At 33.1% G+C, this 17,823-nt stretch overlaps 1 protein-coding gene across 1 annotated transcript in view; it reads right to left on the bottom strand.

Moving 5' to 3' along the window:
• LOC129807770 (uncharacterized) overlaps positions 1-15,546 on the bottom strand; it is a 48,030-nt gene extending 32,484 nt beyond the window's left edge. The window contains exons 1-3 of the mRNA XM_055857290.1: positions 15,356-15,546; positions 14,952-15,204; positions 1,275-1,362 (exon numbers count right to left, since the gene is read on the bottom strand). Of these exons, the coding sequence (XP_055713265.1) occupies positions 1,275-1,362; positions 14,952-15,204; positions 15,356-15,424 (410 nt within the window). The 5' untranslated portion in view covers positions 15,425-15,546. The remainder of the gene's footprint in view (positions 1-1,274; positions 1,363-14,951; positions 15,205-15,355) is intronic.
• Positions 15,547-17,823: the final 2,277 nt, after the last annotated feature.

Genomic DNA, 17,823 nt, shown 5'->3' with positions numbered 1-17,823 from the left:
ATGGATCTGCTATGCAAAGACCAGGCAAAAATATGAAGTCTCATAATTAATTCACCAAGATTTTGATCTTTAACCCTTTAACGACGAGACACTTTTTACGGACTGAAAATCAACAATTAAAATAAACTGAGAAACATAATCAATGATAAGTTTTACATCTAACCTTGGAAAGTCCAACAGTATCTGATTCGGTGTATTTTGTGCTTCTATGAAAGATAGGGACAAAAATAGCCCAAAAATTTAAGTAATTTTTCTGAAAATACCAATGAATAATATTTTTCGCTTTAATGAAAAAATATTACGTGTGAGTATCGTAGTTTTTATTGCCAAAAGGGTTTTGTTTAAAAAAAATTGGAAGTATAAAAATAAATAAAATCAATTATGAATTTGAAAATTTAAAAATTCGCCATTTTTGAGCTTCAATATTTGACTTGCAAAAAATCCTTAACCTTCTACTTTACAATTATGTACAGACATAAGAAAAAAATAACATTGGGTAGTCAGGGAAAATTATTTTCTTTATGGGACACCGGTGTTCCAATCGTCCTTAAAGGGTTAATTTCCAAGAATTATCAACTTTATAACACTAAATTTCTTCTGTGTACGCTATTAATTTGACCAATATCAGCAAAGTGCAGAGTAAAAGCATATAAGTACTTAAAAAATTAAATTTATTAATTGCTCCCATACTGCTGTTAAGTTTTTAAAAGCAAAATCTGGAGGATGGAACCTTAAATTTCCAATTCCGTGGCAGTGAAATTAATTGAATGATAATCTTGTGGCATCCGGAATCAAGGCCGGAATCAATTTTATTTCATTTAATGGCATAGTGATGAATCCATCAACTCCAATTGAACACTTTTGCACCCTCGCGCGAGTGAATTGAAATTTCATGCTCTGAGGGAACTTCCTTCCCTCTCGAAAAGTTTTCCACGGGATGGCATAGGGATGGTTGGGGGGGGGTGTAATGGAAAGGATTACGAATGTTATAGCAATTTGTGAAAATCCCTGATGCTATTTTAGTTTTTGATATAACACACTAAAATTTCCTTTCGGTGGAAATTGTTCATAAAAGAGAATATTCCGGATGAAAAGGATATTTTTTGGAAAAAAATTGAGTCTCTTATTTTTTGCTTGCTCTCTTCTATCGTAAAGGAAGCAATATCAATTAGGAAAATGATAAGAAATTTCATTGAGGAAACCATTGACAATTGCAAAAGATTCCTTCAACATGAGATAATTCCATTAAAATCCTATTTGAATGAATCACTCACCTACAAATCGATCCACGTCCTTCACTAGGAGTGTTCCAAGCGCGTCTGATGGTACTTAAAACCCCCTCAATATCTGGCACTTTTCGACCTGCAAGTAAAAATCATTTCAATGAATTTTTCATGTTGCCAGAGTGTCACAATTTGCTAACATAAAATGAATATTGAGCCACTCTTATTCTCTATCTCTCCTATACAGGAGGATGCCTTTTTTGCCAAATGGTCAGTGGCGTGTTTTTCTGTAATTATGGTAATTTCTTCATCTCTCCAATCCCTAGTGATTGTGTCCGGTACTTTTGTTAACACAATATGACACAAATAATTTATCTTCAGCCTGAAAATTGAATTGATGAAAGAAAATTCCGCGGAAAATTTCATAAACTCAGCAGAAAGTGAGGTTTTTCTTTTGCTTTTACTCTAAAATCTGTCATCATTTCGGTTAGAGTGTCGTGGTTGTAATCAATCATCTCGAGCTGGTGAATTTCTCAAGCTCATCCTAAAAATTATTCAAAACAAAATTAGGGAAAAATTGAAAACTAATTATTTGAGAGGAATTTTAAGTAAAATTTTCAGCTATTATTTACTGTATTGTCTTTTTATCTTATTGCGCATTTGGGCGCATTGCTTTTCACTGCAATGGTTAAAATTTGTGAAGATGACTTATTCATTTTCCATATAAAATGGAAAATTCCCGTACACTTATTTATCTGGGAGAGAAAGTCTCCACATGATTGCATTATAATTATTAATGATAACTACATGCAGTTAGATTTTGTAAATATTTGCAGAGATAAAGCTAAAGTTAAAGATAATTCGGTAAGATATGCTTATTGCTTATGGGAAGGGGGAGGCGGGGCTACTTCGAGCAGTGGGACCATATTGATATACGATTTTGTAAAGAATATTTTTAAAAGAAACTAGGCTTCAACATAACGTAATTTAGCTCTGCAAAATAATTGTGGAACCAAATAAAATAAGTGTAAGGCCCATCTTCCTTTAGAAATATGCGAAAAAATCATATAATTATTGTAGTCCTAGAGTTCAAAATAGCCCTGTCTCCCCCTATAATTAAACGTTTTCTGTTTTGGTGATTTGTGGCGTAAGATAAGTGCATTTATAAAATAATACTTATTTTGTTAAAGATAGTTGAACAAATAAGCTATCATTTAATCAGCTTATTTTTGTAAATTCAGAGATTGCATTACACTTTCTTATGGTGGTGTTGGTTTCGAGGGGTTTAATAGCTCTATTTACAAGGCAGAGGAAACCGGGGCAGAACTAGCCACAGATAGAATTAAACAGTGGAATGTTATAGTTTTCCTTAAAAGAAAAAATGTGGAAGTTACTTATTCTAAGTAAACAGATTCTTTCATATTTATTATCCTGATACAAACATTTTTCTACAAATTATAAGCAATGATAAATTTCGTTTGTTGGCTAATTCTGCCCCGGTCTTCCTACTGGTTTTGGTCGATTTACTTTACTGCGTTGAAAAAAGGGAATTTGTAAAGTTACTAAATGCTTTTTGTAAAACTTTTGTCAAAGGATGTTAGTCACAATTTATGAAAAAAATCCTTAGTGTTTTATATGAAAGAATACACTTTGACAAAATTTTAACAAAAAATTGAGTATTGTTTTCAGAGTAGGGGAGACTGGGGCAAAATTTGTCAAAACGAAAATTTCAATATTCACTATTTTCTAAAATAAAAGAGACTGAGGCTTGAAATTTTTATTATAGATAGCCTTCATGAACCTTCTTAAACCTACAAAGTTTCGAGGGATTCGAGGAAGGATTATGTAAAATAAAAAATAATTAAATTTTGAGCCCTATTTTTGGAATATTTGTCTTACAGAAAATATCAATACTCATTAGTTCAATTTAAGCACATTTCTCGTTAAGATAGAAAAAAATTATCTTTGAGAAAGTTGTAGAGGAACAAATTTCCTATAAAAATATGACTATTTGATATTTTTAACGTTTTCGAGAGTAAAACGTCACAAATTATCCGAAGACTGTCAAAATTTGCCCCAGCAATTTTGAGATTCTCTACAAAATTGACTTTAAGAAAATGATTCAAAAATCACATTTCTTTCGAGATAGAGGAAAATAGTCTTCTGCAATGTTGTAGAGCAGTAAATTTCCTATAAGTATATGCTCATTATAAAACGTTTAAGTTTTCTCAGAGCTCGTGAAAGAAGTTTTGCCCCAGTCTCCCCTACAGTAGCTATGCCTAAAATAAAAATGTAATAAAATATATATTTTGGACAAAAAAAATATTGATGAGAAAACAATAACAGGATTATGGAGTAGAGGGAGGGAGGTGGGGCTACTTTGAGCTATGGGGCTAGATTGTTATATACGACTTTTTCGCCTATTTTTAAATGAAGCTGGTCCTTACAATTATTTTATTTAGATCCACAATTATTTTGTCTATCCAAATTATATCATCTTATTAAAATCCAGTTTCCATTAGAAATTTGCGAAAAAATCGTATAACAATGTAGCCCCACAGCTCAAAGTAGCCCCATCTCCCCCTACTTAAAGTAACAAAAAAGGTGAAGCCGAAAAATAGAAGATATGAAAAAAATTCTCCTTGCCTAGCAGTTCTAAAAATTGACTTACGAAATGTTCGTAATTCGTATAACCCACAAAAAAGCTCATATTGTTCGTGCATTTTTGTTTGTCTGACAAACATGACCCTTTATCGGCAAATTAAACGGGCTAAATATTTTCGAGGGTTAGCCTCAATCTATTAGAGGTTTTACTCGCTGAGTTATTAGTGGATATCTTGCCTTGTGATGCATATTTATATTCACAAGGGATTACAATGGCTACAACTCAAGTAGCAAGAACAAGTACACGTGATGAAAGTTTTTGCAAATTTAACTTACCAGTGCGTGAATGAAACTGACTTTACTAAAACGAACATAGCCACTTCTCAGTTTAATCCTTTAAGGACGACTGGGTCACCGGTGACCTAAAACAATTTTTTTTTCTTACGGTAATCTAAAAATTATATATGCTCTAAAAGAAGTCAAATAACATTTTTTCTGACACCTAATTTTTGATCTTCTCGTCTTTAAAGGGTTAAACCGTAAATGACTTCAGAATTGTTTAACACATTTTTGATTTAAACAGGTTTCAGATCTAAAGTTTGGCTATATATAGCTTTATTTCTCTAATTATCAAGTAAGATTTTTGAAAAGAAAATGATTTAAGATTAAATATTAAGGCAAATAATCAATTTAGATTTTAAAATAACACAAAAATTTGTTTATTATTTAGGATTTTGACACGTTCGTCGATAATTTCTAACTATGAAATTCTTTGTATTTAGTCCCAGAGTCTGTTATTCGAGGTAAGATCTGACCTTATCCAATTAGGCCAAATTATTCTCATTATCACAATTTAATTGACTATATTATTATTCATATAATATATTAAATATCTTATTTGCTGATGAACATTATTAAAAAAAAACAAGGGAAAAGACAAGAAATAAACATATAATCAAAAAGGGACTATTAATATTTTTGTTGATGACATCACAATAAACAGTCACTGGTCTTTCATTTGGAACTGTACCAAATTTCGACCGGCTTGCAATTTCGGTCACTTCTGCTGTCTTTCAAATTTCCATGAATTTTTACTTTTTGCATTCTCTAAAGATTATACAATGATGAAAAATTAAAAATGCAGCTTTGACGAACGAGATGACGTGAAAAAGACTTTTTAATAATTCCAGAAGGGCAAGGAATTATGAGAATCAAGGTGACCGAAATATTACCAAAAGTTATGTATATATATTTTTATTCATTTTAAAAAGTATAAAGAATGATTTTAAAGAAAACAAAGATGATATACTATTTACACTACAAAATTCCAAGCAATATTCCTTAAAAATAATTCACAAAAACATTCATTTTAATATAAAAATATTACATTTCAAACTGAGTTTTGCGCTTGCATTTGGTTTTGCGCTTGCACCGCTTTGCAGTGGTGGACCGTTAAACGTCGATGTAAGGGGAGCTGGGGCCACTTTCAGCTGTGGAGCTACATCGATATATCGACTACTCAGAATATAAGTCGAACAACTCGATTTTTTACAAAAATCGTTTAATGCGGTTTTTGGATACTTCTTTATACCCTCTATCTTCCCTGTAATTATTATTATACTTGAAAGATAATTATTTTGAAAGTTATAAAGATTATAAACTTCAAAAGTCCTATACTCTGCATGTAAAATCTCAGCTTCAAATCGATCTCCTGTAAAATTTGCTTACTGCGAGTTATTCGTTTCTCATTCTGAGCGGTCGATGATTTTTCGCCCATTTCTAAATGAAGATGGTCCTAACAATTATTTTATTTAGATCCACAATTGTTCGTATAACAATGTAGCCTCACAGTTCAAAGTAGCCCCATGTCCCCCTATAGTCGTATTGTGCTTCTTGGTATTCACACTTCTTTAAAATCTTGCTATGGATAAATTTCGGTTCAATATAACCCTGCTCTACCCTAATTTATACAAAATTAACCTGTGATAACTTTGTGGAAATAACACTAATTCGTCAAATTCCCTCACTATAATGAAAACTAGTTTTGAGCTGTTTATCTATGCAGAGAATTAGATTAAAGCATCAACGTGAAACCAGTGTTAAACTCGTGTGTTTAACGAAGCAATTACTTATCTAAACAACACTGACCATGGTAAAATTTTATTTTTATTCAGCTTAAAGTTTAAAATAAAAAATTAATGACAAATATACATTTATAACCGGAGGTGTTTTTGGAACTTTAAGTGACAATTTCAATAAGCTTCCATAGACTTCCTGCAAACACGATAACAAGGTTATTGAACCTATATAAAATAGTATTACAATTAAATGGTGAATTCTCCGATTTGATATCTATGTGAATCCTGCGAAAACTTCTAGCCCTCAAAGCCATTTAAATAAATATCTCAATAATAGGAGTCATTGTTCATAATGGTCACCTTTGGATGCGACATCTAAAACGTGATTGTTATCAAAACTGCATTTTGTTGGATTTAGGGGAGACAGTAAATCCCAAGATAATTACTTTTCTATCTCAAGTAAATAAATTTTCTGACACAACAGAGTGGTATGGGATGAGATTCCAAGTGCGTAAATATTTACTTCTTTTGCTGAGAAATTGTGACACTCTTACCTATAATTTATACTTGTCTTATTCGCTCGTGTTATAATTAAATACCAAACATTTTTGTCTTCAACTCCCAAAAATCGTATTATGAAAGTTTACATTGGAATTTATATTTTCAATTTATGTGACTTTAATTGCTCACGCGTTGAATGAGTGAATTTTTTTTTTCTTTTATTTTTTTTTGTGAAAGGGGATGGTAATTAATTGAAAACATGCATACGACATAGTCATGGAATGTTGTATATGTCACAAATCTAATAAAGTTCTGTATACATTTTCATGTGAAGGATTTCCATAGTGGTTAAATTCACGGTGGGGTCATTTTCACCGCAAAAGGTGATATTTTATCTTTTAAACTTTTCACAGGAAAACACCACAAAATCCACGAACCACTTGAATGTACAACTCACCTCAAATAAGAGTCTATTGTGTACTTTTAGCAAACGTTTTCCGCACTGAATTTCCACCAGTTTCTCATCAAATTTACAGTGAATTTTCGCCCACAGATATCTTTTTCAGCATAACTGTGGTATATTTCCACCTTGTTTCCAAGAAGATGGATTTTCCGCCCCTATTTGGGCTTTATTTTTAAAGGTGATACATTAAAATTGCATAAGAGCACAATCAATTTGTAGCATTCTTTCATCTATCGGCACTTTTTATCGCAACAACAGTCACTACACCTGCCAAACAGCTCTATTTAGGCTCAAGGTATTTATTTTTAACACGACACGATAGTCAATTGAGTTGCCGGCTAAAAGAAATCGATGATGACCAACTCAACGTATCCACGCGACGAATTCAAACAAACTGATACTCCAGCAACAGAGAAAAGCCGGGAGTGCTTCTGCCTCAGTAGCGCTCATGTGGCTGATAGGCGAAGCAACTAAATTTTCCCGCCAATTTCACATCAATGTTTCACGGATGTTTCACAAAATTCAGGGTGCTATTCTTCATTTCTTTTCGTACAATTTTATACAATTTCATTATCACAGATAATCATATCTGATAAGTCCATATAACCACTACATACAACTTCAATTATATATAATTTATTACACAAGATTTAGACCTATAACCTCCTATAAGTAAACACTTTAAGAAAGTATTTTTTTCCGAATAAAATATTAATATGAGAGTTTCTTATTCATCCATTCAAGAACCTATTGCCACAATTCTTTTCATCAGCACGAACGAAAGGTGATTAATATCAATTCCCATCAAGGACCATCCCCCTAAATCACTTTACTACATCAAGGGATTCAATGCAAAGTTTTGAAGATTGATGCACACGGTGAAACATTATAAATTACTTCCGTTCATAAAAACAGCCCATAAAATTATCGAGAAATACTCTCAATTTCCACCCCATCCCCTAAGGAGCTTGTGATAAGAATTGGAAGGCATGGGGTGCTCAATTTATAGCATTATGTTTCTCGTAGTAAAATCGATTACAGACACGAACACGCACTCCAAAAGGTGAATACTTTCGCACACGTGTAAAAACTCGCCAACAAAATGTGATTTGTTTTTTTTTTTGTGAAGATTAGCTCTAGCTCTAGCTAATGTAAAGGATATCAAGTGATTAAAATATCACAGTTGGAATATATTTAAATAAAAATTTTATAGATATAAAAATTCTATGCTAAAATTCTATGATTCATACTGCAATATTCTGTGTCAAAAGCTATTATTAAACTATTTTGACATTAATCATTTTCATTGTTGAACTTTCGAAATGGACTATATTGGCATAATTAGTAAAAGTTGTTACATATTTTAATCATTTGATAGATAAAGGCAAACACTGAGCAAAACGTACTTGAAAAGTCACGACATAGTAGGGGAGACTGGGGCAAAAAGTCACAAAACGGACATTTTAATTTTTTTACAGTAGAGTCTCTTAAATTCGAACGCTCGGGGGGTATTTTTGACATTTCTCACCTCCCAAATTCGAACGATTTTTTCAAAATTAACGAAATTTGTGTGAGATTAAATTGTACTTTGTATCAAATTCCCGTACTTTCTCGCAAGTCTTAGTGGTAACATACTTCCTTTTCATTTTACACGACCATAATGTATGTAAACATTCAGGAAGGAGCACATAAATATGATTTTCATTCATCAAGAATACGAACTTTTTAACATAACCTCACAATTGACATTTTGAATCCAAACGTCGTTCGAATTTGAGAGATTCAGATTTGAGAGACTCTACTGTACAAACTAGTCGAACGCCCCAGAAATTTCTAATCAGCGCAGTTCTATAGGAAATTTACCGCTCTACAACTTTGTGAAAGTAATTTTCTTCTATTTTTTAAGGAAATACATTTATCGAGCCGTTTTATAAAACGTAATTTTGTGACCATTCTCAAAAATGCTGGGGCAAATAGTATCAAGCATAGGATATTATCATATTTTGATTCGCTTTGTTACGGGATACTGTAAATTTAAAAAAAAAATCCTAGATAACATATTCTTATAGGAAATTTATTCCTCTACACCTTTGTAAAACACACTTTTCTTTATTTGAACGATAAAAATGTTTTTCAAAGAATTTTAGAAAAAAACACACAAAAAGCTGCAAAATGTTTGACCAATGCAAACAACAAGCGGCGACACGGCATTGATGTTTTTTTTGCGATGAGACATCATAAATTGTTTCGGTTTTTCTTACTTTTTGCTCCATACCTTTTGTTACTTTTTACCCCAAGTGGTCGTTCTCAACAAAAAGATTTATTGAGAGAAGAATCTTTGTAAAATTCTAAAATAGATAGCGGCTTCGTATTCAAAGAATTCAAGTCATTTAGCAAATAATCATCAGTGAATAAATTTTGAATAATAAGTAGGTAATAATTGATATATTCTTCAAGGAAAATATTTCAAAAATAGGGCTAAAATTTTGATATTTTTTGTTTTCTAAATTTTTTGTTCGAATTCTAAGAAACATACAACTTGGAAGATATTGAATTTTGAAATTTTCGATTTGTGACTTTTTGCCCCAGCCCCTCCTACCATAAAAAATGTTAGTAAAACTATGACTAAGCGAACCAATTAATTTTTAATGATTAAAAATTATATCATCACAGAAATTTGAGTTTTCTTATGGTACCGATGGTAGGGGAAAGTCGTCTGCCTTTAAATGCAGCAGCCTTCAAATGTTGCGATTTTTTCGTTGTTCTCAAAAGCATAAATTATATTCTATTAACTATTAGGTAGCTATCCATCATCCTCACAAATCATCAAAAAATGGAGAGCCTAGCTCCTATTTCCTAGATGCTAGATCAAAAAAAAAATGAAAATGAGCTCTAAACTGTAATTTTGATGTTCCACAAATCATGTGATTTTTCATAGTAAAAATCATTTTACAAATAAATCTTCCATTGTGACACATAGAAGGTTAATCAGGCTTAATATTTCTGTTAATACATTTTGGTTCAGATGACACAATTTTTGTGGGTGGCAAAAATTTGCAAATATCACCCTGCAGCAGCCTTTAACACTTGGAAGGACCCTAGTGGCAGCCGCTGCCAATTTAATTTTCAATTTTATTCTTTATAGTGAAGAATATATTATTTCGCCTGGAGACCCGATAGAATGCGTGCAGAATTTATCTGGCTATTTTTTCGTTATAAAATTTTTAATAAAAATTAAATATTAGTGTAAATATATTGCAAAAACAAAAAACTGCACTCGGAAGGACCAAGTGGCAGTTGCTGCCATATGCACTTTATATGGGAGTTTGACGTTCTGCAGATGTAATTTTCTTGATTGTTAGTGTATAAAAGCCTTAAAAGAACAAATTGAAAGTGTTTTTGCAAATTATTGAGAAGAATTATGGGAAATATTGAATTGGGAAATATGTATGAAATATGAATAATTATGGGAATTATTCAATTTTTCTCTTATTTACCAAAGCTCAAAATCCATTTTGTTAAGCGAAGTTAATAGAAAATAGTTAATAGTATTAACTATTGTTCATATGTAGAATTTCTGCTTTGAAAAATAAGAGAAAAATTGAAATATTCAAAGGCTGCCGTATTAAAAGGCACACCACTTTCCCTGACGCCATGATTCTGATAAAAATGAAAACATCGAATGGTTAAAAATCTTTAGATACAGTACCCAAGGAGATGAAATTTCTGATTCAGACACCAGAAAAGAACTGACTGAGGCTCCGAATGTTAAAATATATGTAAAAATATTAAAATATTATGTAAAATCCGATAAGTGGCAGCGGCTGCCACTTGGTCCTTCCGTGACACTTTTAGTTAGGGTTCTTCGAAGTGTTAAATGCTAATGTCGTGTGCTTTTAAATCCTATCTTTCCATACATCAAAACATGTGAAATCGAACTCCTACTTTTCTCTGACGAACGTCATACAAATACTTATAACCTGCTGTCTTGCTCCGGCCGGGATGTTTCAAGTTGACAATTTTCAACTTCAATGGCTTTTTCTTCCAAATTTTCAAGTGCAAAACAGTTCTTCAGAAAAATGTGAAGAAAAGTTATTGTTTAATGTCTTTTGACTTCAGTGATGATTTTAGTGAGTGCGTTAGGCTTCAATCTAATCATTTATAGCCCATTTAGTTTTATTGATTCAATATTCTCAGTGAAAAAAAACATTAAAAGGCAGCTGCCTCGCGTTTGAAGGCAGACTATGCCAGCTGCCTTCATACAAATCGACATCACTTTTTAAATTTCCTCAGAAGGAAAGACTGAGGACTTGTAAGTGCTAAATGAGGTAAGCATATACGCTGAATGAACAAGAGAATTTTTTGGTGTAGTAGAAAATAAAATCCATTTTGTGGATTCTTCAGAAAAAAATCTTAAATTTGGAACTCCATTTTTCGTTTGAAGGCAGACGACTCTCCCCTACCCCTAAGAAACCGTTTGTTTTGTAAAGAGTTAATGTATCCAGAAATTGAATTTCAGTTACAACATCCGTTTTAAAATATATTAAAACTCCCAAAACCTTGTTTAACCCTTTAAGAACGATCCAAAAATAAAATTTTTCCTACGGTCATCTCAAGTTGTGTTTTGTTCTAAAGAATCAGAAAAAAATATTTTTGCGTACACCGAACTTTTGATGCTGTCGTCCTTAAAATGCCTTAGAGTGTCGTCCTTTATTTTTTAAAGTGAATCAGGCTTATCTCTAAATTACTCCGACAAAACCATGAAATTCTTATAGGGTAATTGTACGAAATTTCGATCAGCTTGCAATTTCGACCACTCCTTTTGTTCCTCAAATTTCCATGATTTTATTTTTAGTTTTTGCATACTCTGAAGAATATACAACCACGAAAAAAATAAAAGAATGTGGCTACTACGAACGATATGATGTGAAAAAGACTTTGAAAGAATTCCGGAAGGGCAAGGAACTCTGAGTATCAGGGAGGACGAAATATTACCCAAAGCTGTTTCTATATTTTTAAACATTTTTAAATGTATTAAAAATATCATTAATATCATATATCATTATCATTATTATTATCAAGCAACATTGCTTAAAAAGAAGTAACAAAAAAATTCAATTTGTATTAAAAATATTACTCCCTCCGTTCCGAAATAAGTCGTACGTTTGAGGAAAAAATAGGGATTAAGGAATGGTTTCAGAGAAAGTTTTTGTTATTTGTGAATATGTATAAACTATCCTTCATGTTCAGGGATAATATGGGGATCCTACGACGATGGTAAGTTGAGGAATCCATTAGTTACAGTTGTCCATTTTTCGCGTTTTTTTTTTCAAAGAGCTCCGGTAGATAGTTATTTACTAAAAAGTGGACTGTGATTAACATTACAGACTAGAATTTGTTCTAAATTTGTAGTATGCACAAGTAGAACTCAAAAGTTATGATGAAGAAAAAATGACATTTTTTATTGCTCAAATTTTGCAGAATGAACAATGAAAAGAACATCCTTTTTGATGTGTTTGAATATCTGGGTGCTAAATGGTTAAAGATAGGGACTTGGGACCTTAGGCGGACCTCCCATAAGTTGACCCTGAGACCATCAATATATTTCTCATTTTTCCCCTACCATTTCCCCTTTCCCTCCAAAACCATGTTTTTTTGGAATTGGTCGAAAACACGTCGTGCGATTTTTCAGGGGTAGGACAGGGGCGGGGGAAAAAGTAGGGGCATATTAATGGCCCCAGACTCAACTTATGGGGGGGGGGGTGTCAAATGAAGGTCCCAAGTCTCTATCTCTCACCATTTTGCACTTAATTTAGATTGAAAATAAAACGCAAAAATAAGATATTTTTAAGACATTCGTTCCTCAACTTACCATTAAGGCTGGTCCCCAATTTTAGTTCTGAACATTAATAATAGTTCCTTACAAGAGATAATTGTTGATACACAAAAAAATTACCAACAAACCTTCCCTTAATCCCAATTTTTCCCAAACGTATGACTTATTTCGGAACAAGAATTTTTCCCAACCGTACGACTTATTTCGGAACGGAGGGAGTACAATTTAAACTGAAGGCTTTGGCGCTTGCATGCCGAAATTTGGTACAGTTACCCTTAACACTCCTTTTTGTAGATATTTCTAGAATGGTTAAATAACTATTTTTTCACGATTAAACAATAATTTGAGATAAGAAGCATGTATGGTAGTTTTTTAAAATAGTTTTTTCGGTAATCTGTAAAACTTGATTTCATTAACACGTAGGGGAGACTTAGGCAAAATTTGTCAAAACGAAAATTTCAATATTCACTATTTTCTAAAATAAAAGAGACTGAGGCTTGAAATTTTTATTATAGATAGCCTTCATGAACCTTCTTAAACTTACAAAATTTCAAGGGATTTGAGGAAGAATTATGTAAAATAAAAAAAAATGAAAGTTTGAGCCCTATTTTTGGAATATTTGGCTTACAGAAAATATCAATACTGATTAGCTCAATTTAAGCACATTTCTCGTTAAGATAGAGAAAAATTATCTTCGACAAAGTTGTAGAGGAATAAATTTTCTATAAAAATATGTCTATTTGGGGTCCCGGTCAAAATCCCGAAAGCCAAAGTCCCGAATTCTTAAAAGTGTCATAGCTACTCCCACGATTGCAGCCGCGCTTTCTGTAGGCAGTGAGAAATCTTATGTGTCTTGGAAAATTATTCTAAACATTTTCCCCATATAATTTCATCCCTTTCAGGATTTTGAACATTAGGGCGTTTCAACTAGGAAAAAAAATTTTTGGCACTATTCTCACGGTGCTGTATTTGATGAGACAAGAAAGTTTTTCTTCTACGACCATATGATCAGACGCTGTTTAGAGGTGGCTGAACGACCCTCTCTGTAGAACAAATTTCTGATTTTACCGGATTTTACACTACAGAGAAGGTCGTTCAGCCACCTCTAAACAGCGTCTGATCATATGGTCGTAGAAGAAAAACTTTCTTGTCTCATCAAATACAGCACCGAGAGAATAGTGCCAAAAAATTTTTTTCTAGTTGAAACGCCCTATTGAACATTCGGGATTTTGGCTGCCACCGGTCTATTTAATATTTTTAACGTTTGCGAGAGTAAAACGTCAAATTATCCGAAGAGAAGACTGTCAAAATTTTCCCCAGCAATTTTGAGAATCTCCACAAAATTGATTTTAAGAAAATGATTCGAAAATCACATTTCTTTCGAGATAGAGGAAAACAGTTTTTTGCAATGTTGTAGAGTAGTAAATTTCCTATAAGAATATGCTCATTATAAAACGTTTAAGTTTTCTCAAAGCTCGTGAAAGAATTAAATATGCGTTTTGACAAGTTTTGCCCCAGTCTCCCCTACTAATCTAGTTCAATTTTTTTACTGATCGTTTGTTTTTTTTTATTCTTTATAAGTATATGAGTGAAAAATACTGTTTTAGTGATATGTACATGAACCACCGCCACCCGTCCTCAAAGGGTTAACATAATATGTTATCAACTATCAAAAAAATGCCAATTCATGTTAATTGTAAGGAAAAGTTTTATTAAAGTTTTATTAAGCAACTAATAAAGTTTTCTGACTTCTCGGGTTCCATGAAACTGTTTTCGGGCAATTAATAAAGGTTTTAGCGTTTTTCGATAAAAAGCAATAAGGATTAATTTATGAATATTTTGAAGAGATAAAATAGGTGAAAATTTAAAATTGATCTTATCTGAGATAATACACATTGGCTCTCCATATAAATTTGGTTTTATGTTTTCTAATCGATCCTTTTATTTTTTATTTCTCTTTCTTTACTAAAAGAGAGTGAAAGAAAATATAGCAGATGTAGGGGAATATAGGCATGGTTCGCACAGAGTGAACCTTCAAACAACGCAAACTTTCTCTCTGTTTGCAAAGAGCTAGTTCGTCATTTCTTAGCCATAAGATAGATAATTATTAAGTTCATGAGAAGAGATGAGAATTGGTAAGTCAGCTCTTTGCAAACAAAGAAAAAATTCGCATCGTTTGAAGGTTCACTCTGTGCGAACCATGCCTACATTCCCCTAAAAGGGATTTAGGGACATTGAAAACTTACCATTTCTCCGTGCAATGAGCTGAATGAGTGGCGGAAGGGAGAATTCACGGCGCCAGGTATCTCTTGGCCATGGAATAAGAGGTGTTTTTCGCACTTGATCACCTCCAATCCTTCGATTGGCTTTCCTCACCTGGTTCTTCCTTTCGTTATTACTGTCTTTTGGGGTTGATGATAATTTTCCACTTGTCGCACCAACAGGAGATGATATCCCAAATGGATGGGAGAAATAGAACATGCAAATTGGTGCGGGACTCTGGAAGAAAAGGGTGCAAAAGGAATTTAACAGACGGATTAATATAAATTCCACGGGAGAAATGAATGAAAATAATGATTGATGACGGAATTAATTTTCTGCCTGACTACGCAATGTTGATGGTTCAGTGCATCCTATAAGCATAAAGTACCTTTAAGATATTCTGGTAGACTCCACTGACGGTGCTGGCTGTTGAGCTCCCTTCACTTTCCATTTTCATGCCTTTTTTTCCAGGGAATTCTTCCCAGTTTACAGCGACACAGAAACCACCACTGTTGGCCACACACTGATCGGAAAATCCACTTTCACCGAATGTTGAAATAAATCTATCATTTTCGATTCACTCCTGTACATAGAATTTAATTCCAAGTTGTAAGGCACCACTATCAATTATTGAGGGTGTGGAACATGCGGTGCAACCTTCAAATATGCACAGAAAGTTCACACGAACACAATTTTGTTCTTTTCTAATTGCGGCATTTGTTGGGTAGAATCCCAGAAAAAAAAATCGAGGATAGCAGGGAATAGATGGGCATAGAAGCTAATAGGAGAATGTTTTGCTCCACCCGCGCAAAGTTATGGAATTGTGAATTATTGATTTCACATTTTTCCTTGTTAAATCAATTTCCAACAAATACCTCTTCACCCTTCTTTCTCCCTAATATATCCCATAAAATAATCACTTTGGCGCACTCAATGCAGCTCAATAAACTATACAAAATTCACTATTAAAATTTATTAATGTCTTCCCCAAGATTTTCAAGTCGAATGCCCCACAAACCACACTCAAATAGACTCTTTGGTCTTCCTATAAGAGGCACCAAGGGACTATTTTTAAATAACTGGAGGCACTTTTGAGCATGCAGAATGTGAAGGAGACAGACCCATCACACACAACACAAATCGTCCCCATATCGTCTATTTCTGGGGCTATATTTAAATTTTCCAGATACAAGACATCTCATTGGCAATTGCAGCACGCAACCACATTATACCCCAAAAAAAAAGAAATAACGTCTCCGGAGAAAGCACTAAAAATGGGAATATTCACTGGACAAGGCTAAACTATGACACATTCTCACTAGTACAAAACCTTTTTAGCGCTATATCCGGACGACTAAGAATTCGTTAAATCCACTTTCTTGGAGAGTGACTCGTTTCTGACTGAAATATGAGAGAATTTCGCGGCTTTTTCTCCCCCACACTGTCTTTGTTGATTTAAATTTCCTACGCGACGGACGCACAGCGACGCCTCAAACTACAACACCATGCGATAGGCAATTACAGGGCTCTTGTGGTGGCTGAGAATCTTGTGTTTGCCATATATGGGTTAAATAACTACTAAATATTCAATTGAATGTCCTTTTTGTGAGAGGCTTCAATTAAGCAATTATATATTGATTAAAAATAATCAATTTTGACACTCTTTATCCAGCCTAATAAATTAAATTATAAGACTAGAAAAAATTATATGAACATCATATAGCACGATTATCGTAATATCCGCAGGAATTGTGCCAAGTAGGGCAAAGCATTCACTTTCGCACGCACTTTAGCTTCGAACACTTCGTATTTTCCGTAATTCCTTTAATTTGACCTCATCATCATCATGATTTTCAATCATTTATCCTTATTGGAGTCGCGGGCCTATAACATCAGGAAGATGTTCGGATACGATTCCAAAAGGCGATCCAAGGCAAAATCCTGAATTTGATTCAGCCACCTTGTCCTTTGGGAAATCTTTCTACATTCATGTGTTTTCATATAGAAGTTGTAATCTATCAACTCGATAAAACAACTCGTCGACTCTTAGCTTCTCACGAACGGCTACGTTCCTTACTCGATCTCGATGAGTGATTTCCTTAACCCTCTAACAGTGTTTTCTCTAATATGCAAGAAAAAGTAGGGTAATTAATGGTCCACTGAACTCAAAAATACCATCCATTCTTCATTATCTCTTTCCGTTTGGGCGCCAGGTGAGAAAAGGTAAAGACCGCCTCCAGGCGGTCATATCGGTTTAAGGCATAAAGACTGAAATTTTTTTTTATTGAAAAATAGTGAACAAATAGTAAAATAAATGAATTTTAAACGTTTTTTATGGATGAATGTTGTATGATTATCTAAAAAATAATAATTTTTAGGAAAAAAACGTATATAATTTTTATAATTAGACGTTAATGAAGCTCAAGGTGTTTCAATTAGACTGATTTTAAAATCTAATAGATCGCAGGCTAGGGATGAAAACGTCACCTTTTTGTATAATTTGAATGTCCTTTGAAATACATTGCTCATCTTCTGGTTTTATTTCACGATCTGGGGCATTAAAGGACGAATTAGGGAATTCATCATCACTGTTGAAGTCTGCTTCTTTATCAATTTCGCTTAATTCGCAGAAATCGACCATTTTTCTCATTCTTGGCAGTTTTCATGTCATTTCATTTGTTTTTCATAATTAATATATTGCAAAATAATAATATATTTTAATAGAGCAAGCAAAACAATTAAATAAAAAATTCGGTAATTTTTTGAAAATTTTACACCTAAACCGATAAGACCGCCCACAGGCGGTCTTCCTTTTTTTCTTCTAAAACTCACACTTTTAGTTTTTTCACACTTATC

This window comes from Phlebotomus papatasi, chromosome 1 (assembly GCF_024763615.1).
Source record: "Phlebotomus papatasi isolate M1 chromosome 1, Ppap_2.1, whole genome shotgun sequence".
NCBI classification, from domain to species: domain Eukaryota; kingdom Metazoa; phylum Arthropoda; class Insecta; order Diptera; family Psychodidae; genus Phlebotomus; species Phlebotomus papatasi.
This window is presented reverse-complemented; position numbering and strand designations above follow the sequence as displayed.